The sequence below is a fragment of the Lipotes vexillifer genome, unplaced genomic scaffold (assembly GCF_000442215.2).
Source record: "Lipotes vexillifer unplaced genomic scaffold, Lipotes_vexillifer_v1.1 scaffold1319, whole genome shotgun sequence".
Classification (NCBI taxonomy): domain Eukaryota; kingdom Metazoa; phylum Chordata; class Mammalia; order Artiodactyla; family Lipotidae; genus Lipotes; species Lipotes vexillifer.
Genome location: NW_006779997.1, coordinates 266284 through 292161, shown reverse-complemented (window position 1 = coordinate 292161; position 25878 = coordinate 266284). Strand labels below are relative to the sequence as shown.

Genomic DNA, 25878 nt, shown 5'->3' with positions numbered 1-25878 from the left:
TTCCTGCTCCTTTGCCTACTACTTACAACTGTTAGGTGCTATCTAATTATACTTTAATTTGCATGGCCACTCATCTATTTAAAAGTAGTGATTCTCTTTGTGGGTGATCCATTATATTTGAAGGAAATATCTTCCTTTTAAAAAAACGAGTTCACCTACTAGAAAGGCCAAAATCCAAAACACTAACAACACCAGTTGCTCATGAGGATGTTGAACTCTCATTCATGGCTGGTGAGAATGCAGAATGGTCCAACCATTTCGGAAGACAGTTTGGCAGTTTCCTAGAAAACTAAACACACTTTTACCATATGATCCAGCAGTTGTGCTCCTTGGTATTTACCTAAAGGAGCTGAAAATGTGCCTATACAGAAACCTGCCCACAAAATTTTATAGCGGCTTTATTCATAATTGCCAAAACTTGGAAGCAGCCAAGATGTCCTTCAACAGGTGAACGGATAAATAAACTGTAGCACATCCAGACAGTGGAATATTAGTCAGGACTAAAAACAAATGAGGGCTCTCTGGTGGCACAGAGGTTGAGAGTCCGCCTGCCGATGCAGGGGACACGGGTTCGTGTCCCGGTCCGGGAAGATCCCACAGGCCGCGGAGCGGCTGGGCCCGTGAGCCATGGCCGCTGAGCCTGCGCGTCCAGAGCCTGTGCTCCGCAACGGGAGAGGACACAGCAGTGAGAGGCCTGCGTACCGCAAAAAAAAAAAAGAAATGAGCTAGCAAGCCATGAAAAGACATGGAGGAAACATAAGTGCATATTATTTCAGCCAATCTGGAAAGGCCGCATACTATATTATTCCAACGATATGACGTTCTGGGAAAGGTAAGACTAAGGAGACACTAAAAATGATCAGTGGCTGCCAGGGGTTGGGGAGGAGGGGCAGGTGGAAAGAGTAGGAGGAACACAGAGGATTTTTAGGGCAGGAAAACTACTCTACCTTCTTTGATACTATAATGATGAATCCATGTCATCACAAACTCGTCGAGAAAACCACAGAATGTACAACACCAGGAGTGAATTGTAAAGTATAGACTTTGAGTGATTATGATGTATTCACATAGGTTCACTGACAAATACACCTCTCTGGTGAGGGTGTTGATATGGGGAAGCTGTGTCTGTGTGGCGGAGGGGCATACGGGAAATCTCTGTATTTTCTTCTCAAATTTTCGGTGAACCTAAAAAAACTAAAAACTCTTAAAATGCTCTAGAAATAGTCTGTTAAAAAAAAAGACAGCCTGTATCAATTAATGTAAAAAACACCAGAAACACTAATTTCCCCTTATGGTTCACAGCTGAGGCATTCTTCTCTCTCCTAATACTCACAGGTTCTAATGGGCTCTTAAGTTCTCCCCTGAGTAAAACCCTCCAGCTTCAATTCAATTTTTAGTGCCTATAGCTCCTGCCCAAGCTCTACGGGGCTTAAAAAGGTTCCTTTACGGGGCTTAAAACATTACCAGGTTCCTTTATGTAAAAATCCTTCTGATTATAAACTATCAGCAGGAATTTAGTGAATGCCTGTGTGCCAGGCCCAAATGGCATCACTAGTTCTGATCACAGCATGGGGTAAAGGTTGGGGCAGTGGCTCAGAGGAGGTATATAGCCTTCCCAAGGTGACTGGCCAGTAAGCCAAGGCAGCTGGGAGCAGGGCTGATCCCAGCTCAGTGTAGAAACTACACTGATCCCTCCGCTCAGTACAGAAATGTGTAATACATTGAAAACCATACGGTAGAATTTTTAAAAGTGTATTTCCATCATCAAGCAATAACTACAATTTTGAAAAAGCATTCGTGCTCATTGTAAAAGTCAAACAATGTATAAAAAGCAAACAAATGTGTAATGTGGAAAGTTCCTAATGAAAGTGATTGGAGTGATCATATGTCCCTAGTTTGCTTGGGACTGTCCAGGTGTCATTATTAATAGTGCCGTCTCTTCACTTTCACAAGTGAACTAATCATACCTCTTTGGATGATTATTTATAGGGACACCCTATTTGATCCTCCCTCCTCCAGCAATCATCACTTTAATAGTTTTGTGTGTGTATATATACATATGTTCTTTATATACTAGCAATTTTTCATGTACAAAAAAGGAACCATCCCAGCGTGTCTTTTAAGAGTGAGAAGGGGAAGCAAGATGCCTCTTCCCTCACTAACTGGACTTCAGCCACGCTAGGCCATCTGGCCCTCTTGGTTTGGGGAGCCTTGTGTGACTACCCCGAGCCTGCCCCTCCTGCTGTCCTCCTGTTGTCTGGGAGAAGGCCAAGGCACGCAGGAACACACACTTACCATATAGAGAGGCCGGCTGCACTGCTGGATGCAGTCTGTGTAGAACACCATAGCGGCCCGTCGGAAAATTCCCAAATCTGCTGATGACACAATCGCATGGTGAGAAGGCTTGGTCAGAGATAATCCAAAACACTCCCCTTTGGCCCAAGCTTTTGTGGCCAAGATGATGTCACCTCATATAAGCCATGCTTTGTACCTAACAGGTCAGCAATAAATGTTTGCTTTAAAAAACGCCACCCACAGCTGCCTGGGCTTTCGTGGCAGGTGTGCTCTATCCATGCAGCGTCCCGCAGAAAGGCAGGCAAGATGGACACAAGGAACAAGCACTCACAAACCATTTGGGGGGCTGGCCAACCCTCCTATGGTCTCCTTCAGCTAAGTTTCCCTCTGTTGATAGTTTAGTGTTTTCTTTACAGCCGAGATGTATGGGGACTCTCAAAAGTCACCTTAAAACATCTGCTCTCTCTAGACGATGGGAAATCTTAGCTTGTAAAAATTCGAATCTGTGTTTCTCAGTGTGGTTATAAGTCAGTAAGAATTGAACCAGGGGACAGTGGGATCTACTAAGCATGTTCAGAAAGCCTGTACGTATGATGACTGTTATATGAGCAGGGTCAGGGCCCCAGGTGGGGCTGTCATTCTGTGAGCCATCCACACAAAGATGTCATGGGCAAGGCTGGGGTCTTCCCGAAGTGAGCATTTCAGTAAGGGTGGCCCCCAGCTCTGCTGTGCTGCCACTCCTCTTCAAGGCTACCCCTGGGGTCAATTTAAGCAGCGTTCACTAGACTAGATACACTGGGGGGGTGGGGGGTGGGCGTGTCCATGCACTAGCCCAGAAGAGGCACATTGTGGGCTGGGTTGGGGTGCATCCCTGCCTCTGAGCCTCTCTCCAAAGCCCCTGCCTACCAAATCCTGCCCAATCTGGAAGAAGTATTCAGAAAGCAGGGTTGGCAGGTCAGCCAGGCAGGTTGCTTTGTTAAGAAAACAATGTAGAAAACCCTGGGGAGGGTGGCTGAACGTTACCTGTGTCAGACACGTCTGAATCAGTGGGAAGCAGAGAATTGAGGAGAGAAGAAAAAGATTTGTAAGAAGGTAGCCAAACAGGTAAACTACTGGTCATTTTATTTTTCTCTCGAAACAGATGACTTTAATTTTGTTTTCTGATTACAAAAGTAATGTCTTCTCGTAAAGAACACAGACTCCTTCTGCCTGTCTCAAACATTCAGAAGTTCACTATTCTTCAAAGCGTGAATCAGACTTTCCTCTCCCCCTGTGTACTTTTGTGCACCACTTGCAACTTATAATCCATCCTCTGCCTGTGGTCCTTTTCGGGAAACAAGAGGCACGGCGGTGATCTGGGCAAGTAGATCTGCAGTTTTCTGTCCTGCTTATGAAATGCTCTGCCTCATTGCTACTGCCTTTCCTCGCATCCACATTAATTTTCCTGTGTGGCCCAAGGGCCCCAGAGAAAGGAGTCTGTGATTTGAGAAAGCAAAGGCAGCTTATGGAATGGGCAGAGAGGTTGGTGTTGCCTGAACCACTATCCACTAACCCGACTTCCTGCCTTTGGACTAAATGTAGATGCAATTGTCACGTTTTCCTTTTGACTTTGGTAAATCCGTAACCACTTGGGGGAGACTCCCTAGGTACAGAAATTTTAAATATTGGGTTAAGTTGTGTGAAGGTTATCTTCCCTTTGCCCCTCCAGACTCACCTGCCATGTCTCTCTGTCCTCACCACGCCTGGGGAGGCTGACTGCAGGGACCACTCAATGGGTTCCCTCGCTCCCCTTGGATTTGGACAAAGAGAAACGCCAGCAGGAGACTGGAGGGACAGAGGAAGGTGAGTGAGCCCAGAGTACTATCTGCCTGGTGCCCTCCCTGTGAGGTTGCTTGTCTGTTAGCCAAAGGTCACTGCTCCACGCTCATGGAGGAAGGTGACTTTCTCTCGGTGATGCCCTCCTTCCATGTTTTGGTAACCACTTCCTCTATGCCCTTTTGGGCTTGTGGGTAGTAAAAGCTTCTCTGCTACTAACCCCAGGTTACTGTGCTACCCCTTTCATTCTTCCCCACCCCACCCCTGTCCTATGAAGAGTCCCTCTGTGAATAAATCTTTTGTCTTTGTATGTGATAGCTTTTTCCTGTTGGGACCCTGACAGACTAGTACATGGTTATAATAGACTACATTCAATTTCTCCATTTTTAAAAAGGTAAATTAATTCAGTATTGCAAAGTTGCATGGGGCCAAGGTGGTATAAACATATTAAAAACTCCTCTATGTATTAATGGTCACTACCATTGCATATATCTGTATTCAAGTGTATTTTTCTAACTTGCAAAACCCAGAGAAACAGTGCCTAACTTACGTTCCTTTTGAGAGTTTAGTGTGTATGACTTCGTTCACCTTTGAGTGTGGAGGATGGAGCATGAACAGAGTGCTGTACCAAATGTTCTACCCAACCAGCTACTGATGCTTCCACTGGGGGAGTTGGAGGTATACCGGCTATGTTAACACCAAGAGTTAATCTACTGACCATGCCAAAAGGAAAAACTAAACTGCCAAAATGAGAGATTGTTGTATTTGGTCTTCTAGTCTTAAAGCCACTTGTTTATGTAGAATCACTCTTAGATCTGGGCAACAGGGGTGCCGTGTTTTAAAGGCCCTCATTCCCCAATGACTAAAGAGTCTGCAGGGCAAGGGGACTGCTGCTTCTAGGCCACATTCTGAATTCCTGGACCCAAGAATTCCCTGTCCTGGTGGCCTTGAGCCTGCTGTCAGAGCCTGCATAGGTCCTTTCCCTGGTTTGTCTTCCTGAGGGCAGATAGCACCACTAGAGTATGCACTTCTAGGGGCAAGGAATGGCCAATTGGATGTTAGACAAGGGTGTCCATATGCATACCTGTGAGACCCCTTAAGATGCAGGACAGAGCCAGAGGTGAGAAGAAAAGAGGGGCAGGGGCTGGGGACCAGCTCTCCTGTACAGCTATGTTCTGGAGTACTCTTCCATGCACCTGAGAATTTTAAATTTGAACTTGTAGCTTGTAGGTTGTAATGAAGGTATATTTATCAGTTTGTTGGTCTTCCTTCTTTCTTCCACATATTTAATACTTTTTTACTCTGCTTTATAACTTAAACATTTTTATACGTATGGTAAGTGGGCTTTTATTTACAGTCTTGCCTTGGGCTCTGCAAATATTAGGGATGGGCCTAGTTTATATATATATATATTGGTTTTTCTTGAAATATACAAATGAATCTTTGGGTCTGACTTCCCGGACTTTAAAATGATGGGTGAAATTTAGATGCTCTAAAATGACTTGCACCTGCTCAGATGTGTGCTGACTGACCAAGAGCAGATCAGAAGCTGATTTCCACAGAACACTTGGTGATCTAACGTGATACGTTCATGCCATCAGAGGGCGTTCGGCAGGTGTCCAGCCTCTAAGATGGGCAAGTTGGTCTCCAAAACTTCCAGCCCCAGAATTTGAAAATCATATAGAATTTATTCTTTTTAACCATTTAGGATGGCTAGAGAAATGCTCCTTTTAAGTACTATGAACTGAAAAACATTCTTCTCGGTGGAGCTAGCGGTGTGATGATCATACTGTTCTACAAACGCACTTTCAAAGTTTGGCGAATTGTAAAGCTTTGGGGACATGGAGTTGGAAGGACGCCTCAGCTCTGAGCTAGCTTAGCGTCTCAGTTGAAAACAGAACTAGTGATAGTAGATTGTTGCTGTCTTATACAGGAGAGGAAGCTCTTGGAGAGAATATATGCTATTAAACAGAATTCAGAGCAAGCGTTCATGGTGACAAGTAACGCTTCCGTTTAGGATAGGCAAGACAATCCTTTCTCAGGGTGAGTTAATCGGTATGTTTAGTATAGAGTAACAGGTGACTCACCTATCTTGAAACGACCCATGTAGTAGATCTGGGTGCTGAGGGCCAGAGAAGCCAGAATATGGATTGCAGAGAAGATGACCCAGAACAACCACAGGTCATTTTTCCCAAACACCTAGGAGTAAAGATGGAAGTTACTTTCATCTGGGTTTTTTTTTTTTTTTCCCAGAGAACTTACTAAAATTGTTTCATCTCTCGTGTATGCATAAGGTGTCAAAAACCTAGCTGTGTGTGAATTTTGGGTTTTCCCCCTTCTCTGATCTCACAGGGATCTTACTGCAGCCAGGGCAGGAAAAAGAATGGCTACCTGGCCAAATGAAAAAGAAAGAAATGGAAAAGGGAAGCAATGGGTGAGGCAGCTGAACAGCAGATGAAGAGGCAGTAGGTCTAAAGCTGGGAGCTAATGCTCTTCAAATAACAGAAGACGACTGACGCATGTGCACGCACATTTAGAAAGTGGTTTTTGTCCTTTCAAGTCAGTCTCTCTCCCATCAGCTTGTACATTTCTATTCCAGTCTCACCTGAGTCAGGTCTCAGCTTTGTATTAACACTGTCCAGGGGCAGTGTTCCAGGGGCCTGTTACATTTTTAAAGATTCTAGCTCAGTAACTAAAATGCTATGAACGGACCAATGATGAGAGTGTGTCATGAGCCAAGGATTATGATTAGTTAAACCTGTTCACCTGGGGTCCAAAAAACAAAATACAAAGCCTCCCAAGAGGGCTGCCAGCTGTGGGGAGGGACGCACCACTCCAAGGACGGTGAGCGTGATGACCAGGGCGAAGGAGATGTAAGCAGCGTAGGCACTGGCGTTGATGTCTGGGTGGCGGGTCTGATAGAGCTTCAGCATGCAGAGGCCGGCGATTATGTACATGAAGGAGGTGTCTGAGGAGAAGCCAAGACAATCGAGATCCAGTAGGTGGCAGACAGACCTCTCTTCAGCCTCAGAGAACCCCTCCCTTCAGGCCTTGGAGTATTTGCTGCCCTCAGACTGTGTGGTGACCTCCAACACGCCAGCCTCTCTAGGCACATTCTAGGTAAACCCTACACACTCCACCTCTCACCCCCTCCAAGAGGGGTGTTCCTAGCTCACAGAAGAAAAGTATCAGATGATATGATGAATAATTGCCTATCCCCACTCACAGGGCTATGTGTGTATAAACGCTCCTGTCCAACAACAACAAAAGAATCCCTAATGGGAACAGGGCAGTGTGACAATAAGGAGAATCCTACGTGGGTGCAGGAGGTCCTTCTCAGCATACTGAAACATAACCACATTGATTACTGTTCATATACAAGGCTTTCTAGCCTAGGGATAGAAGACAGCTAGAAATTCCGTGTGGCTTAGCTGCATGGGGGTTAAGGAAATGCAAATTAAAACAGCCATGCAATGTCCCATGTTACTAAAAAATGTGGCAAAAGTGTAAATGTCTAATAATAACACATGTTAGTGATGATACGGGGGAAGTGGAAACTCTCACTCAGCCAGTGGGAGTGGGAATTAATATTCTGGGGAGAAAGTTGGCTGTTTTTGGTAAAATGGAAGATGCATCAACCAGGACCAGGTGACCCCAAAATTCTACTTCTAGGTGTTCCAGGGAACCTCTCTCACATGTGCGCAACAGGCGTAGATGAGGCTAGTCATTGTAGCACTGTCTGTACTAGCAGAATATTGGCAACCTCTAAGTGTTGTTCAATAGAGGAATTGATAAATGTGGTATATTTTTATTACAGAACGACAATCTTTAAAAATGAATGAACTGGATATCCTTGATTTAATACCAATAAATCTTGAAAACATTGTTGAATGAAAAAAGAAGGATGCCAAACAAAGTATGATAAATTAATATTAATTTGTTACAAATGAAGAAAAACTATAAAAACAAACTGGAAGGATAAATATAAAATCAATCACAGTTGTTGCTTCTAAGGAAGGGGAGAGTTGATAAGTTTAGAAAACAGTTCAAAATGGGACCTCAACTTCACACAATGTTTTATTTCTTAAAGTAGATTTAAGGCAAATATTTTAAAGTGTTGGCATTTGTTCCTTCTGAGTGGTGAATGATTTGTTCTCTATAGTTTTCCCCTATTAAAAATGTCTTCTAATTTAAAAAAATTAAAACGTCTTGGAGAATTTCTGTGGTGTTCTGAGTTAACAGCCAGAGGCTAGAGCACAAACACAAAATAACTGTTTTAAAAACCTCATCCTCGAGTGTGGAGGACAGCATCAGCTATTCCCTTTCTCCATCCTAACAGCTTCTCGATACCAACTCAAAGATCTCAGCCCCATTTTCTACTCAGAAATGCACACCCTCCCAGACCACTTGCTTTAGGAAAGCTAACGGCACCCCTGGTTCCAGGGAAGGGTCTCATTGGTCTAAAGGTAACCTCACCTCCTTTGCCACCGTGACTGGTGTAGCAATGTTGGCCCGAGCTAACCCTCACACAGAGAAAGATTCTGGAGTAAGCTCAGGGCTGTGTAAGCTGTTGAGGCGTGAGGGGCTGTTATCTGGGGAGTTTGGGGAAAAGAAGTTTCCTGCTCTCAAATGAAGGCTCCTGGAAGCCAGCTTGCTGCTTTCTCTAGACATCATGGTGCGGAGACAGGAAGCCAAGACCTGCTGTAGCTATTTCTGCCACCACGAGGGAAGGCAGCCTGAGGAGACCACCAGTGTGCAGGCTGGGTGCAACCAGGGGGATTACAGAGAAGCAGAGCCAGAGCCACCAGACAAACTACCCACAAGGCCTTTCTACCTCTGTACGTTCGGCTGGTGCGCTGATGAGTGTACTTATTATTTAATCCAATTCGAATTGGGTTTTCTATTACTTTCAACCCAAAGCAGGCAAACTGCTAAATTAAGCCAAGCTACACTGAGGGAGATTTCTAGATGTCTGTTGGTGGTTTCTGCCTGACCTGCTGCCTGACCCTTAGCCCATTGCCCACCTGCAGATCTAGCCATGAGATCAGTACCCAGTGTTCACTCTTTTGTAGTCTATAAAAAGTGGTCAGAGAGAAAAGAACGGTACAATGTGGGGAAACCATGCCCTCTGGTGAGGTGCCCTCAGAGCACTTCACGTAAAATGTCATTTAATTCTTGCAAGCACGACCTTGGCATTTCTGAGAGGGTCCCAGGATAAGACTCCTATAACTCAAATCTGTGTAGCTGATGTAAATTCTAATTACCGAATTGGAAGTTGGAGTAATTAGGGCAGACATGGTAACAAGCACTGAGCACCCCTTCCGTCATCAGTGCGATGCCCATAGCATAGAAGAGACCGAAGTGTTTGGGAATCCCATACTCCTGAAAAAGCAGAAAGCTTGGTCAGTGGAAAGATACTCCTTAGTGACTCAGCCACAGAACCGGGACACCCATGCTCTGGCCTCGTGTGGTCCATTACATGTAATCCATTGTCACACCGTCTAGCCAGATGTCCCTCCTCTTTGCAGATCCCGTCTGGACCCATAACCCTTCCTAGCTCTCACCTCCCTCGTCCCACCCTCTCCTCACCATGGCAAAGATGTCCTTGGCCTCCAGGGCTCTTCGATGGAGAATGTCCCGGCGCAAGACAATCAACAGGAAGAGGCAGCCCAGGAGCATGTGGCCCAGGTTACTGAGAATGTTGTTGAAGGCACTAAGGGGATGACAGAGAGACCATGAGAGAGGCAAGGTATCAAAGAACTTTAGAGACTGAATGAAGGCATGGATGAGCGAGTGAAATCAGCATTCCGTGTTTTCCACCGCTAACCTTTCCATAAGATTTCAGGACCGAGATCATCGGAAAGCATGTTTAACCTAACACCACGTTAGGATGCTTAGCCTGTGATAATGTGTCCGTTTCCTCTCAGGGATGCCTGCTTAGCTTCCCTAACACCCACTCAATCCTCCCTTGTGCTGATGGCACTGGCGGGGAATGAATCCTAGGAAAGAGAGTCGCTCCACAGATGGGCAGTTGGGCCAAGCGTTTCAGCTACACTGTGAGAGTGATTCACATAGATGGATGGACCCACGTTATGTGTCCATACTCAGCTCTGTAACCATGAATTTCAGGATAAGCATCAACTGGTCACAGCCAGCAGATTTATTTAAGGAAACTGAGACTAGTTCAGTTCTGGATTGAGAAGCCAGGCTCGCAACTCCCAGGCAAATGCTCTCTCCACTTCACCATGTTCTGGAGGCTGGAGCATGGCCTTGGAGGCAGCAGGCCCCGGTGTGAGTCTCAACATCACTAACAGCTGAGGGACCTTCCGCAAGTCCTTACCTTTCTAAGTGAGGCTTAACATCTTCATCTAAAAACGGGGGTAATAATAATCCTATCTATCTCATGAGGTTGTTTAACGGATTGAATGTACTAGTAGCTCATGCCCATGGATGAGGGTCATCACAGCTAGGGACCTGGTATTTTCAAACACATCTCTGCCTTCTCCTCAGGACTGTTTCCTGAGGCCCCCATACAGGAATGGAAGAGGCATACCTGATCTCAACTTCCTGATTTCATTCCTCTTTACCCTTGATTGGGGTGGTTTTCCACAATTTTTCTAGTATTTTTAAAAACTGAAATCGTCACATTACACAGAAAGGCATCTCTCATTGCCTCAGAGGACTGGGCTTACCTCAGGACACCCCAGGGGTGAGCACAGAGGAAGTTGTAGTAGCAGATGTCCTGGTTACCAGTGACATTGACTATCTGTAAAACCAAGAGTGAAAAGAGGAGATGCTGTTTTCCTCCACCCCCTGAGCCTGAAATCACGAAAAGTGCACAGTGCTCACAGCGATCAACTGTCAGTGATTTACAGTGTAACCAGCGCCCCTTCTCAGCAGGGGATGGGTCGTTATCTTCAGCCTTTACACAGTATAGACACATTTCCTTTAAATGCTGCCATCTTGCTTTGAATTGAAATATTCCGTGTCCCTCATTATGTGGCCTCACGGCAGAATGCAACTGAGTATGTTTCCTTTGTTCTCATTATAAAAGGATTTTGAGAGGATGCTGACATTGGGACCTGCCTATTAGGACGGTCATGGTACATCCTATTTTCTAGATGAATCCTGGGAGGGTAAGGAGCTGTTCCATCCTCTGTGTGGAAATGGTAACCACAGGGCAGGTGGACATAGGGAGATGTGTGATCGGTTGTCCATAGTTATCACTATCGCTATCGTTAAGAACCTTCCTAGATCACAGCACAGCTGTATCTTCTGACAGCACCAAAGTATTCAGAGAATATTTAGATTACAAATGGTGGTGCTCAAGCCTTATAAAGTCCTCGTCCTCATCACATATTAAGTATGGAATTGGTGAAATATTATTAAGCTCCTGGCTCTCAAACTTGGCTGTACACTGGAATCGCTGGGAGTTTCATCAATGCTGATGCCTGATTCCACTCTGATCTAACTGGTGTGGGGTACGGCTTGGACACTGGGATTTTTAAAAGTCCCCCAGATGATTTTAATGCAAAGTTTGAGAACCATTGTATTAGAAACACCTTTAGCCTGGTGCTATTCTAAATGGGCTTTTTCATGTGTAATAGATCCCAGACGAGATCACTTAAGTGACCTGGACCCTAGGGTTCTGTGAAGGTGCAGTGGGGATTCTCAGGCTATTTTAATTATTGTTTTTGTTTGTTTTTTATTTATTTTATATTCTCTTTTAATATTTCATTAGTTTTGTGAAGCTGTTTTTACTTTTACAAAACATATTTACCCTCAATGACAGGACACAGGCTAAATTAGACATCAGGTTTCTTTGTTTTGGTCTGGAACTTTACTCATCATCCCATGATGATCAAAAGTTCAGACTGGTAAAAAATAGACATAGTTGATAGATACCAAGACTAAATAAGTGCAAGGTAATAATTTCAGGTTGGTAGTCAAAATAATACAAGAGGTCTGTGATAAAACAATTGGGAACTAGATTTAAAGGTCAAAGACGAACCAGTGGAGAAATCCAGTGGGAACCCAAATGGGGAATTAATTCTTGGACGGAGCTCAAGTTATACCTTTCTCTGTAAGTCGCAGCAAAGATCTTTCCTTGCAGTATGAAAGGTGGGATTTTGGAGTTCGGGGCAGCACTTACTGTCTGGTAGGTGATAACCAGCTGGATCACAGGCAGCGCATAAAACACAGCAATGGTAATGATGTTCCTGCGCAGGCAAAGAATCAGAAATGGTTATTTCCAAAATAACAATGGAAACTTTTCCCTTTTTTTTTTTTTTAAAAAAAGAATCTTTTCACCCCATAACTCCCTAGTTAACTCACAAACGCGATTAGAAACTGATTATATGGTTCCTGTTTCTCCGATCTTCCTCTCATAGTTACTTGTAAAACAGTGTAGATAATACTTGCTTCTGGTTTAACCAGTTATTAATGAGGGCCTATCTATTTAGGATATTGTTAGATTAAAAATGATCAGAGAGGGACTTCCCTGGTGGTGCAGTGGTTAAGAATCCGCCTGCCAATGCAAGGGACACAGGTTTGATCCCTGGTCCGGGAAGATCCCACATTGCTGCAGAGCAACTAAGCCCATGTGCCACATCTACTGAGCTTGTGCTCTAGAACTTGCGATCCACAACTGCTGAGCCTGCGTGCCACAACTACTGAAGCCCACGTGCCTAGAGCCTGTGCTCCGCAGCAAGAGAAGCCCACCACAGTGAGAAGCCTGCACACCGTAATGAAGAGTAGCCCCTGCTCGACGCAACTAGAGAAAGCCTGCACACAGCATCAAAGACCCAACGCGACCAAAAATAAATAAATTAAAAAAATAAAAATGTTGCGACTTAAAAATTAAAAAAAAAAAGTGATCCGAGAGTAGGTAATGGGTGATGGATCTCACAAAGGGATGTGGCTCTTTTAGATATCTCTTAGTTCCAAAATGATGGTCCTACTATGGAATTCCATGTGGTCCCCACTGGCCCTTGTTTTCCTCTAATATCTGTATTGCAGTAAAAGGGTATCCTTCCAGAAAAAAGAATGGGAAGGGCTATCACAAGTGTCAGCTGGGGGTTTCTGAGAGGAAGGAGGGGACCCTGCCAGGCACCTCAGACTCTCTGCTTGTAGGAAGACTGCATCTGTGTCTGACCATCGCAGGTCTATTTATCATTGGCTGATGATATCATCTTCACTCAGGGAAGTTTCCAGCTACTATGAGATGCTCTAGGCATCTCATCCCTTTAATCACTGGCTCTTCCAAGAGCAAGTCCTGGTGAGGAGAAGAGGGAAGGTGGTGACATTAATGTTATCATTACTGTATTTTCCTAGAAAAGGATTTAGTGTCTCCCTATGGGATTCCACTACCGTTCTTATTTAATACTTTGTATTTATTCAATTTAGGGCTGGTTGCCTTTGGTAGTTCATTTTTGTCTTTCCTATCAAATGTGGCATGAATCCTTTAAACACCTATACCTGTGCCTCATTAAACACTGAAACCTGTGATTTGATTCACTTATATGAATCTCATAAGTGATTGTGGCTTTTACAAAGAAAACTTTAATTTTACTAAAGAGAACCATAGCCCTCCTGGTCATCTACTCACCAAAAATAAATCTTATATTTTTTGCTGACAATTCTCCGGTCCTTCCTGGACAGATCTGACAGGTAAAGGAACATCTGGGATGCCAAATAAAAAGAGAGTGCAAAACTGTACTTGGATTTCTTGCATAAAATATAAGGGAGAGCTTTACACATTTCAGTTCAATCACTAGGGATTAAAATTATTTAACAAGACTTTTCTTTTAATTTTGCTTTTCCCGGGATGCCTTTAAAAATCCTAGTATTTCCCTTGGCTTTAGGGAAATTGGCTGATGTGGGAAACCTATTGGGAGTCTTGAATGCTTCTTAAATCTCGAGAATTGGTTTCCCAGTTTTCAGAGATGCCCATTGTGTGATTCTTGAATTACGAGGTTGAAACGGTACGATTCACCTTTGTGTCCCTTACTGGATACAGCACAATGTGATACATACAAGCCAGAGAGAAATGATCTTTTACTCCTGAAGGATTTTTATGTATACAACCAGGGAGTTTTTCCAAGTACACCCTTCAAATGAATCTTTTCTCTCGTTCGGTTGGATCCCTTCCTCACTTTTGTCCATGCTCAGCCCCTTCAGACCCTGAGAGCGTTTTAGCGCTCTGTTTTCTTTACTGCTCTCACTTTCTCCCTCCGGAAAGAAGTGTTAACCAACCAAGTATTGCTTTTAGTATGTAGCTAAGTTTTATCTAAAAAGCCCTCTGAACATATATGCAGTACCAGATGTAAAACAGATAGCTAGTGGGAAGCAGCTGCATAGCACAGGGAGATCAGCTCTGTGCTCTGTGCCCACCTAGAGGGGTGGGACAGGGAGGGTGGGAGGGAGACGCAGGAGGGAGGGGATATGGGGATATATGTTTACGTACAGCTGATTCACTTTGTTATACAGCAGAAACTAACACACCATTTAAAGCAATTATACCCCAATAAAGATGTTTAAAAATAAATAAAAAGCTCACTGAGAAATTTGACTCCCCCTGAAGAAAAAATATATATAAAGGAAATTGAGGTATTGCTGAAGTTGTATTTGGCTCCTGGACTTTTCGCCCTCTCGAAGAGCACCACCAGGCACAAGCACCTTGGTTCGGATGACGTTCTTATCGCTCTCTATGTCTGGCATGGTGTCGAAGTCACTTTCCTCCACGGAGCTGTCCGTGTCTGACTGGCATGGCTGCCTGCCATCGGAGGAGGACATTTGCCTGCCAGGACTGGAGCTTGACTCATCTGAAACAGAGGAGACTCATCTGCCTTCCCAAGCCAAGAAGAACCCACGGAGTCCATCTTTCTCTGCAAAAAGCACAGTGCCGACTCACTCCTGAAAATGCTGTGTTGGTAAAAACCAACTCCTTACCCACAGCACGTGTTCTTTCTCTAATTCCTCCTCAATGGACTTCTAATTTTCCTCTCCTCCTATTTTTATATTTAAATCATCTCTTTCTAGGGCTGAATACATAATATAAAGGCATCTGCTCTGTTACCTGTTTGGCTGCGAAAATAATATTATGCTTATATTTCATGTTTCATATTTTAAAATATGAGCATACATGTATAAACATACACATGCACGTAATTACGTATAGCATCTACCACATGTACGTGTAAGTACCCACATGTCCAGCAGCTATACATTTCTCGTGGATAAAGTATTTGTACACCGAAATCCCCCACATGTCGTATCTATGATTATATAATGGAAACAACATTCTCGGGAAGAAGACACCTTGTGTTCCTGTGAATGTTTCCCAGAACAGATGGGAATTTGCGCAGCCTAATGAGCACATGAGCAGAGCCTACATTCTGCTTTATTTCTTCTATTCAGATGGTTAAAAAAAACAAAACAAAACAAAAAACCCTGTTCTTGCAGAGCCAGAAATAAGTCTCCAGCACTGAGCCCACATGCTTCTCAAAGTTACAGAATAACAGGGCAGGCATACAGGATTCCCAGCCCCTCTATGCTGACAGCTTAAGGTGCACCATTCATAGGCTCGCAAGCATCATGGAAGTGTGTGGAAGCGTCAATGCACGCCGACTCTAACAAGACAGGGATCAGAATTCTGTCCCCTTCAGGCCACTGAACGAGCCCTGGGGGTTGCCATGTGAATGACTGGGTGGCAGTGAGCAGGTTCGCTTATGCAGTTAGCCCAAATGGAAGATCGTTAGGCTTCAGCCGTGTTCACCTGCTGCACAGCCTCAGTCTTCTGATCACCCTTACTCCACTGACACCTGAGAATGAAACAACGGGTCAGTTGATGTCGGGCTCCCTGACGTCAGACTCTTGATGTGTCTTTCACGCCCTAAACTCGGGCTGGGTACGAAAAAATCCCCAAGGGAGTTGATGGCAACCATAGAAAATTCTGCTCAAGTGTGGCTAGCAGACCCAAGAGATGGATCAATAGAACCAGAGGAAATTAGAGCTGGAAGGAACCTTCCAGATCATCGAGCCAATTCATCTTATAAATAAAAGATAATCTTATACGATGACCGCCTTGCCCACTCTCACAGTTATTAGTGGCTGGAAGGCTCCTTGTATCCTGTTCTTTGGAGAATCAGGAAACACTTCCATGAATGGACTCATTGTGGGAAATACCTATTGCCCCATAATTGCTTTCTTCAGGGGTGCTGGCAGCAATGGGATGTGACACCGACGTATTTCCAGAGCCTGTTAAAAAGAAAAGCAAAGAGGCGAACACTTTAGGTCCAGTTGCCAAAATGAAAGAACATAACTCTAAATAGTTTGATTTTCTTTTTACTCTAATATAGGAGCCTGCAGGCCAATTTTATGGTCTGCAGACCAAATCTAGCCTGCCACCCGTTTTTGGATGGCCCTTAAACTAAAAATGGTCTTAAAGTTTTTAAACGGTTGGGGAAAAATCAGAAGACGAAGAGTATTTTATGGCAGGTAAAATTATAAATTTCAGTATTTACATATGACGTTCTACTGAAACACAGCCACTCGTTGAGTATGTCTATGGCTGCTTTTGGCTACAGTGGCAGAGTGGAGCAGTTGCAACAGAGACTACATGGCCCGCAGAGCCTAAAACATTTGCCATTTGGCACTTTACAGAAAAAACGTTGCTGATTCCTGCCTGGCAGTATTGCAGAATCACAAGAACAAAGGAGCATGGGTCCTGGAATCACTGTGAGGAAGGCCACCACTGAACATAAACACCAGAAATAAACATCTGTGATTAAGGGCCTATAGTTCGGAGGTTTATTTGTCACAGTCATTAACAGTACCCTAACTATAGACGGGATGAGCCCTGACAGGACGGAAATTACTGCACTCCTTGGAGCAAAAAATAATGACAACATGAACTAAGGATGTGCAGGAATATGGGTTATTTGGGGGATAGTTCAGAGGTAGAATAGGCATGTCTGTTGCCAAATGGTTGTTGGCAGTGAGAGAAAAACGTTCTTTAAGATGACGCGCCTCAAACTTTTCCAAATATTACATGTGCAAATAGTAAGCGAAGAATGATACTAAAATCATAAACCCCAGAATTTGGGGCATTTTCTGTTCCTTGGAAGCCCCCTGGCATGGGCAGTAGATACGTGCGTCGGAGAACGCTTGAGTTCCTCTGCAGCGGGGGGTTGAAATGGTTTGTAGGAGGCAAAGGGTTTTCGTGTGTGTGATCAAAAGAGAAAAAAATGCAAAAACTGAAGTCAAAGCAAGTGAGCAAACAAAAACAATCACTGTTTTGTTAGGCGACAACTTCACTAAAAAGAAAAAGCCAGCTGTGTAGGTTTGTTCAGACTTCGATGATTTCTGCACTCTGCCTGTAGCAATCGAGCAGGACCTGGTTTCGATGTAGTTGCTAGTTCTTTTCACCCCGAGGCAACCACAACAACAATGGTTCTGTGATGGACAAAAGCATGGAGATTTTCATGAGCAGTGCACTTGTTTCAAATCTGTGCACTTCTGTATGCATAATTAAATAGGAGATTGGTCGACACGGGATAACGGTATTCTGTTAACGTTTCTAATGTCTAAGACCTTCTTAGAATGCAAAAACCGAAGCATTACCTCCCGAATTTCAAAGATGATGGATGCGCCCAGAAGGCAAGCCATATTTCTACTTAACTGTATGGCATTTAGAAAGCAGAATTAAACAGAAAATACCAGTTTATAGGACAGACCAAGATGTTCTGGCTGGGAATAAGCAAACATATAAAGTTGTGAATGAGCTCATCTTAATGGGGAAACTTGTCCTGGTATGTTTTTCTCTGCGCGCGGGCCCTTTGCCATCTGTCTGCTTTACTAACTTAGAGTAGGATATGCTTGTATGCTTGCCTTTTATATTAATTGCTCCATGTGAGGAGAAAAACTTCATTGCATTTTGAGCATGCTTGGCTCTTTTAGGGACGTCACATTTATAATTGTCCTGCCCCCTTCCGTCTCCAGACTCAGGAGGTTGGAAGCGGAAGAGGGAGTCAGCAACGCTGTGAACTAGCTGCCATGAGATTTCATTTTTATGCCAGTTGGCTATCTATCCCAATGAGTGTCATGCTGTATCTCAAAAGTTGAGGAGAAAATGAAGAAAACCACTAATCTTTGCAGAAGGATATAAAAGTAAAATTCCTCTAGAAGAAAAAAACCGGGCAGGCAAAGCTGGGAAAAAGCAGAGTAGAGAGTCAGGACTAGAGTCTGAGACCTGTTGCCACAGAGCCTAAGGATGGCCTGTGCTCCCTGTGACCCCTCTGGACTCAGCACGCTGCTTGTCTTATCCCTTCCAGGCCCTGCTCTTTGCTGGGAGGCTGATTCGGTAACCGCTCCATCCAGGGAAGGATCTGATTGGCCATTTGGTTCTTAAATCTGCAAACTCAGCAAGTTCACCAAGCTCCCTCACTTGAGAAAGTACCCTCCTCTTAGGCTGCACCCAGGTTCGTGGTGACAGCTCATGTGGTCCCAGAGGCCTGTGAGTCACGTTTCATCTGTCTCTCTTTCAAGGTGTAACTGAATTTCTGTATAGGCTCTTTAACAATGATGTGAAGTGTGGGTTTTTTCCACTGATAGAGCCACTGGAGGACATGTTTTTAGAATACAGAGCCTTGCCCAGTGCCCCTTAGATTACCACGGAGGCCCCTGTCCTAAGTGAGGAATAGAGAATACACAGTGTCCATCCATTCACACCGCAGTAGTAAAGTCCCTTCACAGCCTGAAGCTGCTCTTTACCAACACTATTTCCATTTCACCTGGGCTCCAGGCTCTTATCTCCTTCTTTATCCCATGAAGTATGAAAGAACTTCCTTTGCTTTTTAGTTTAGTTGGAGCCAATGTCAACATTTTTCAAACACAACTTTAAAAACTGCAGGCAAATCAAAGAAAAACACATGCAGGGGAGCCGACAGATTTTCCAGATGCAGCCTTTCTATCATTACATAACTAAAGCAGAGCTGCTGACAATTTAGCAAGCTGTAGGGACCTGGCTCCATTTCCTCCATCTCAGGCATACCTAGGGTGAAAGCATCAGGCCAAGTTCCTCAGATATCTAGCTCCACGTTGATTGCGGCAGACAACATGCCAAATCTAGTGGGGTCCCCTTTCTGAAACGCTGCTCCTAGCATTTCTTCTAGGCACTAGCCCCCAGGGCATTTCCTGTAGCGCTAAGCTCCGTTAAACTTCTTGTAGCCCCCTTGGGCACACTGATACTGGCCCTTGGGAGACAAAGACATTTCTGTATCCTTGCTCCTCTCTAAAGGTTCCTCCCCTGAATCTTTCACATTAGCTTTCAGGTAAGGTCCCTCACTTGCCTCTGTCTCTTGCTATAGGCTGGTTTCTCCGTGCTCTGTTTCATATGATTAAGAGTCAGTAACTGGCTCCTCCCTAGGGTAGAGCTTATCTTCTCTGCTCTTGTTTGAAGAACCTAGGTCTTGTCTCACCAGTGGTCATGTGCCATCTTTCCCCGTAGCCTCTCAACATTACATAGGTTCCTTACTTCCTCCTGATTTCAAAGCCCTTTGTGGTGAACATTCCTATTTCCTACTTCCTAACTAAGCTGGGATTTTGTTTGGGTATCCTCCCTCACCTGTGCCTGGCAGCCCATATTTTTAAGTCAGTGATTCTCGGTTGGGGGTAGGGGTGGGGGGGAACATTTTGCTCCCAAGAGGACGTTTGACAATGGCTGGGCATAACTTTAGTTGTCACAGGGAGGGAGTGTATTACTGAATTCTAGTAGGTTGCGGTGAAGGATGCGGTTAAACATTCTATAATGTACAGGGCAGCTCCCAACAACAAAGAATCATCTGGCTGTAATGTCAATAATGTTGAGTTTGAGAAACGCTGGTCCTAGAAAAAGGTGACCTCACCCTAATTCTATAAGCAGGCTTGATTGATCTGTAAGTAAATAGATTCCTTTGCAGTGACTGGTTTAGCAACAAGTATATGATCCTCTCTAGGCCAATGAAACATGAGAGAAGTTGCTAGGTGCTTCTGAAACAGTCCTTCTGGACATTGTCAGGTGAGGACCCATCTCACTACCAGCTCTGGGGGCAAAGCAGAGCCAAGGGAATGGCAGGAAAAAGGACCAGAGCCACTGGACTCAGTGAATCCTGAAGCCCACCCTTCTGCTCAACTTCCAGGGAGAGGAGACATTCTTTATTGTTTAGGTATGTTTGAGATAAACTTTGCTGTTACCTGCAGCCACATGAATCCAATGGATGCATCTTTATTTATTTCTTTGGTCACTCATTCATTTCTGCTTGTTATCTGAAGGGTACCTCTAGCTCTTAGCTAATTTTCAGAGCCGTCTTGATCTGGGACAGTGATTTGGCTCAAGTCCCAGCTCTGTCTACCAGTGCTTCACTGTTCAGGAGACCCTTCTGAATACGAAATTCCTTTAATTGTCATTGCAGTGGTAAAATGACTTCACTCATACAATAAAAATAAAAGAGAGTCCATTCACAGAGCACCTATCGCATCCAACCAATCAGGCTTTCTAAGTTCGACTAGGCCTAAATAAGAGCAAAACCTGGAGAGCATCAGAGGGAAAAGGCTGAGATCCAGAGAGAAGACATTTCATTTTAACATTTTATGAATAAAATAGAAAGTAGTACTTAGCATTTTAAAGACACTAGAGCAGGTGTTCTTTTATATTCCTTTACATTGGCTGTTGAATGTTATTAAAACCAATTGCCTGGATGCCTGGTAACATAGACACGTTGACATTGAGGAAGACAAAAGTCAAAGGAAGGCAGGAGAAGCAGACCTCCAGCAGAGGGAGAGATACTCCTGCTGGGTGGGGTAGGGAGTCGCTTTGTGTCTTTCTAACTTAACTGTAGAAAACACAGAACTAAACATCTGCTGCATACCTACTGTATAGCACAGGGAACTCTACTCAATCCTCTGCGGTGACCTAAATAGGAAGGAGAGCCAAAAAAAGAGGGGATATATGTATATGTATAGCTGATTCACTTTGCTGTACAGTAGAAACACAATATTGTAAAACAACTACACTCCAATAAAAATTGGAAAAAAAAAATCTGCTGCATGTGACTTAAAAATCAAGTCTCACTCCATCATTCCTTTTCCAAATGATCATTCTGTGCCAAATAGCTTGTGAGCACTAACTCATGCTGATTGAGGCTTTTCAAAAAATAGGACACTTACAAAAGGTGCAAACTTCCAGTTATAAAATATAAGTAAGTCCTGGGGATGTAATGTACAACATGGTGACTAGAGTTAATAATACTGTATTGTATATTTGAAAATTGCTAAAAGAATAGATCTTAAAAGTTCTCATCACAAGAAAAAAAAGTATAACTATGTGTGGTGATAGATGTTAATTAGATTTCTAGTGGTGAGCATTTTGCAATATATACAAATATAGAATCATGTTGTACACCCAAAACTTATACAATGTTATATGTCAATTATATCTCAATTTTTAAAAATAAGGACATTTAATTTTTTTTTAAAGATTTGATAAAAAGATCAAGCAACTAAATTCCTTTGTTCAAATCCTCAGAGTGGAAGAAAGGGCATATTACAACGGTTGGATAATCAATTACTCTGGATTTCCCAAAGTTATAATACTCTATTATACTTGCTGGTCTCAAATACTTCAGTTTTCTAGATCCCTGAACAAAAAAACCCTCTATCTCAATTTGGGAATAGTAAGCTCTGTATTAGATTTGACACAATAAATTCTTACCATTGTTCATTGTGATAAGACAGATACGAACAATTTATGTCCTAGAAAAGATTAAACTCTTTAAAAAGATGAATTGCTGACAAATGGGCTGTGGACAACTACGAGGAACTCTCCGAACAAAGGCTCTTAGTGTGAGCTCCGTATCTCAGTAATTATCAAGTGCGTAAATTGGTTCTCGCTGGCTCTGCTTTCTGTAGAAAGACTGCAGATTAGACCACTCTGTGTGTGTCTGTGGGGGGATAGGAATCAATAGAGGGTTTGGGAAATCACAAAAGTCAGAGAGACAAAAGTACCAAATGGAATGTTGCCACATACTTGGCATCAGTTTGAATTGAAACCAGGGATTTTTCTTACCGTCATTGGAACCAAAGCTTCCATCAATGGACTTTCTCTGAAACCTGCAAACAAGCACATACACATGCTCCTAAGACCACAAAAACTTCAGCATTTTCCATTTGTTCCCTGTAGACTTTGTTGCAGATTTGTCTGCTAGGATCTCTTAAAAATGGGCCTTTGGATGTGCAGAAATTGGAACTCTGAAACATTGCCGGTGGGACTATAAAATGGAGCAGCCACTTTGAAAAACCATTTGACAGTTCCTTAAAAAGTTAAACCCAGAGACACAATATGACCCAGCAATTCCACACCTAGGCACATACAGGCATACATATATTAAATTCATTAATTTATTTCCATATTCATTTATTTTCAGATAATTCACATGCCATAAAATTCACCCTTTAATGTGCACAATTCAATGAATTTTAATACGTTCACAAAGTTGTGCAACCGTCACTATTTTCTAGTTCCAGAACATTGTCATCATCACCCAAAGAAATCTCAAACCATAGCAGCGACTGCTCATTCTCTACTCCTCCCAGCCCTTGGCAATCACTAATCTACTCTCTGTCTCTATAAATTTGCCTATTCTGGACATTTCATATAAATGGAATTGTATTGCACGTGGTCTCTTTGTCTTCTTTCACTTAGCATAATGCTTTCAAGGTTCATCTATGTGGTAGCATGAATGTATACTTCAGTCTTTTTTCCGGCTGAATAATATTCCATCGTATGGATATATACCATGCTTAATTTATTTGTTTACACTTGATATATACATTTTGATTGTTTCCATTTTTTAGCTATCATGAATAACACTGCTATGAATATTTGTGTACAAGTTTTCGTGTGGATATATGTGTTAAATTCTCTTGGGTATGACCTAGGAATGGAAGTGCTGAGTATGAGGTAACTCTGTGTTTAACATTTCTTTCTAAACTGTTTTCTACTGTAGCTCAATAGCAGGAACTAAATATTTTACATTCCTACTAGCAATGTACAAGGTTCTAATTTCTCTACATCCTTGCCAACTCTCGTTATTTTCATTAAAAAAAATTTATTATAGCCATCCTAGTGGATATGAAGTGATATCTCATTGTAGTTTTGATTTGCATTTCCCTGATGGCTAATGTTTTTGAACATCTTTTCACATGCTTATTGGTCATTTGCATATTTCTTTGGAGAAACATCTATTCAATTTTAAAAATGCCTATTTTTAAATGGGGATATTTTTCTTTTTATCTTTGTGTTGTAAGAATTCTTTACCTAGTTTAGATACTAGACTCTTACTGGATATATGATTTACAAACATTTTCTCCAGTTTTGTGTATTGTATTTTCACTTCCTTGATAATGTCCTTTAAAAACACAAAAGTTTTAATTTTGATGAAGTCCAATTTACCTACTTTTTTTCTTTTTTTACTTGTGCTTTTGCTATCGTATCTAAGAAACTATTACCTAATCTAAGGTCACAAAAATGTACACCTATGTTTTCTTCTAAGAGTTTTATAGATTTGGCTCTTTTATTTAGATCTATGTTCTATTTAGAGTTAATATTTTTTGTATGTTGTGAGGTAGGGGTACAACTTCATTCTTTTTCATGTGGATACCCAACTGTCCCAGCACCATTTGTTGAAAAGAATATCCTTGTTCCATTGAATTGTCTTGGTACCCTTGTCAAAAATCAATTGACCATAAATGTAAGTGTTTATTTCTGAACTCTCAATTCTGTTCCATTGATCTGTATGTCTTTCCTTATGTCAGTGCCAGAGTTTTGAATATTGTCGCTTTGTAGTTAGTTTTGACATCAGAAAGTGTAAGACCTCCAGCTTTGTTCTTTTTTTTTTTTTTTTTTTCGGTACGTGGACCTCTCACTGTTGTGGCCTCTCCCGTTGCGGAGCACAGGCTCCGGACGCACAGGCCCAGTGGCCGTGGCTCACAGGCCCAGCAGCTCCGCGGCATGTGGGATCCTCCTGGACCGGGGAACGAACCGTGTCCCCTGCATTGGCAGGTGGACTCTCAACCACTGCACCACCGGGGAAGCCCCTGTTCTTTTTTTTTTCATGATTTTTTTTCCTATTCTGGGTCCCTTGCATTTCCATATGAAGTTTAGGATCAGTTTATCAATTTTTGGAAGAAAGTCAGCTGGGACTTTCATAGGGATTGTGTTGAATCTATAAATCAGTTAGGGGAGTTATTACCACGTCTTTTAGTTTATATTGCTGCTGTAACAAATTATCACAGTCTTAGTGGTTTAGAACAATACAAATTTATTATCTTCAGTTCTAGATGTCAATTCTAAAATGAGTCTTACGTGGCTAAAATCAAGATATCAGCAGGGCTGTATTCCTTCTGGAGAATCCAGGGGAGGATCCATTTCTTTGCCTTTTCCAACTTCTAGACGTGGCCTGCATTCCTTAAGTCATGGCCCCTTCCCCCATCTTCAAATGTATTACTCCAACCTCTGCTTCCCTCATCACACCTCCTCCTGTCTTTGACTCTCTTGCCTCCCTCTTATAAGGACCCTTGTGATTACATTATACCCACACAGATAATCCAGGATAATCTCCATAATTTTATCACATCTGCAAAATCTCTTTTGCCATGTAAAGTAACATATTCACAGGTTCTGAATATTAGAACATGAGCATTTTGGGGGGGGCATTATTCTGTCTACTATACCATCATAATAATATTAAGTCTTTTAATCTATGAACACAGGATGTCTTTTCATATATTTAGGTTCTCTTTAAGTTCTTTCAAGGATGTTTTGTGGTTTTCAATGTACAAGTCTTTTTTTTTTTTTTTTTTTTTTTGCGGGCCTCTCACTGCTGTGGCCTCTCCCGTTGCGGAGCACAGACTCCGGACGCGCAGGCTCAGCGGCCATGGCTCACGGGCCCAGCCGCTCCGCGGCATGTGGGATCTTCCCGGACCGGGGCACGAACCCGTGTCCCCTGCATCGGCAGGCGGACTCTCAACCACTGCGCCACCAGGGAAGCCCTCAATGTACAAGTCTTATATTTAATTTCTTTAATTTTTTCTTAAGTACTCTATTATTTTTGATGCTATTGTAAATAGAATTATTTTCTTAATCTCATGTTTAAATCGTGCACTGCCAGTGTATAGAAATACAATTGATTTCTATGTATTGATCTTGTATCCTATAATCTTGATAAACTCAGGGTTTCTTTTTGGAGGTGATGAAAATTAGACAGTGGTGATGGTTGTGCAACTGTGAATATACGAAAACCACTGAATTTTTTAAAGGGGGGTGAATTTTATGGTCTATGAGTTATGTCTTAATAAAGTCATTATTTTAAAAACTGGGTGTATCAAATGTAAATGTCTATCAAAAATTAAAATGTGAATTGCTCTCTTCCCCCCAAATGACCCTCCCTTTTGGACACGAAGTTGGAGTTGGGGGAGAAGGGAGAAAAGTTGGGCACTGTATGTGCCTGTGCTTTGGTACATGTTCTTGTTTATTTCCAAATGGGGGCTCTAGAAGTTGCACACCCCTGATCCTGGTATGTTTAGTGGAAGGACTTCTCATGCCTCTTTCATTCCTAGACACAGCAAACCCATCCCTGCCTCAGGGCCTTTGCTCTTGTTCTCTTCCTGGGCCACTCTCTCCCCAGATCCTCACATGGCCGGCTCCTACTTGCCATTCAGGTCTTGGTCCCG

The 25878-nt window shown here is 42.9% G+C and overlaps 1 protein-coding gene across 2 annotated transcripts in view; it reads right to left on the bottom strand.

The window, feature by feature from the left end:
- Window positions 1-25878, bottom strand: part of SIDT1 (SID1 transmembrane family member 1) — an 87191-nt gene that overhangs the window by 9861 nt on the left and 51452 nt on the right. The window contains exons 10-21 of one of the 2 annotated variants that reach the window (XM_007453144.1): window positions 22214-22257; window positions 16297-16368; window positions 14788-14933; window positions 13718-13791; window positions 12263-12329; window positions 10803-10876; window positions 9700-9823; window positions 9375-9492; window positions 6942-7078; window positions 6198-6309; window positions 3319-3333; window positions 2296-2372 (exon numbers count right to left, since the gene is read on the bottom strand). In XM_007453144.1, the coding sequence (XP_007453206.1) occupies window positions 2296-2372; window positions 3319-3333; window positions 6198-6309; window positions 6942-7078; window positions 9375-9492; window positions 9700-9823; window positions 10803-10876; window positions 12263-12329; window positions 13718-13791; window positions 14788-14933; window positions 16297-16368; window positions 22214-22257 (1060 nt within the window). The remainder of the gene's footprint in view (window positions 1-2295; window positions 2373-3318; window positions 3334-6197; window positions 6310-6941; window positions 7079-9374; window positions 9493-9699; window positions 9824-10802; window positions 10877-12262; window positions 12330-13717; window positions 13792-14787; window positions 14934-16296; window positions 16369-22213; window positions 22258-25878) is intronic. The other variant, XM_007453145.1, reaches the window with a different exon arrangement.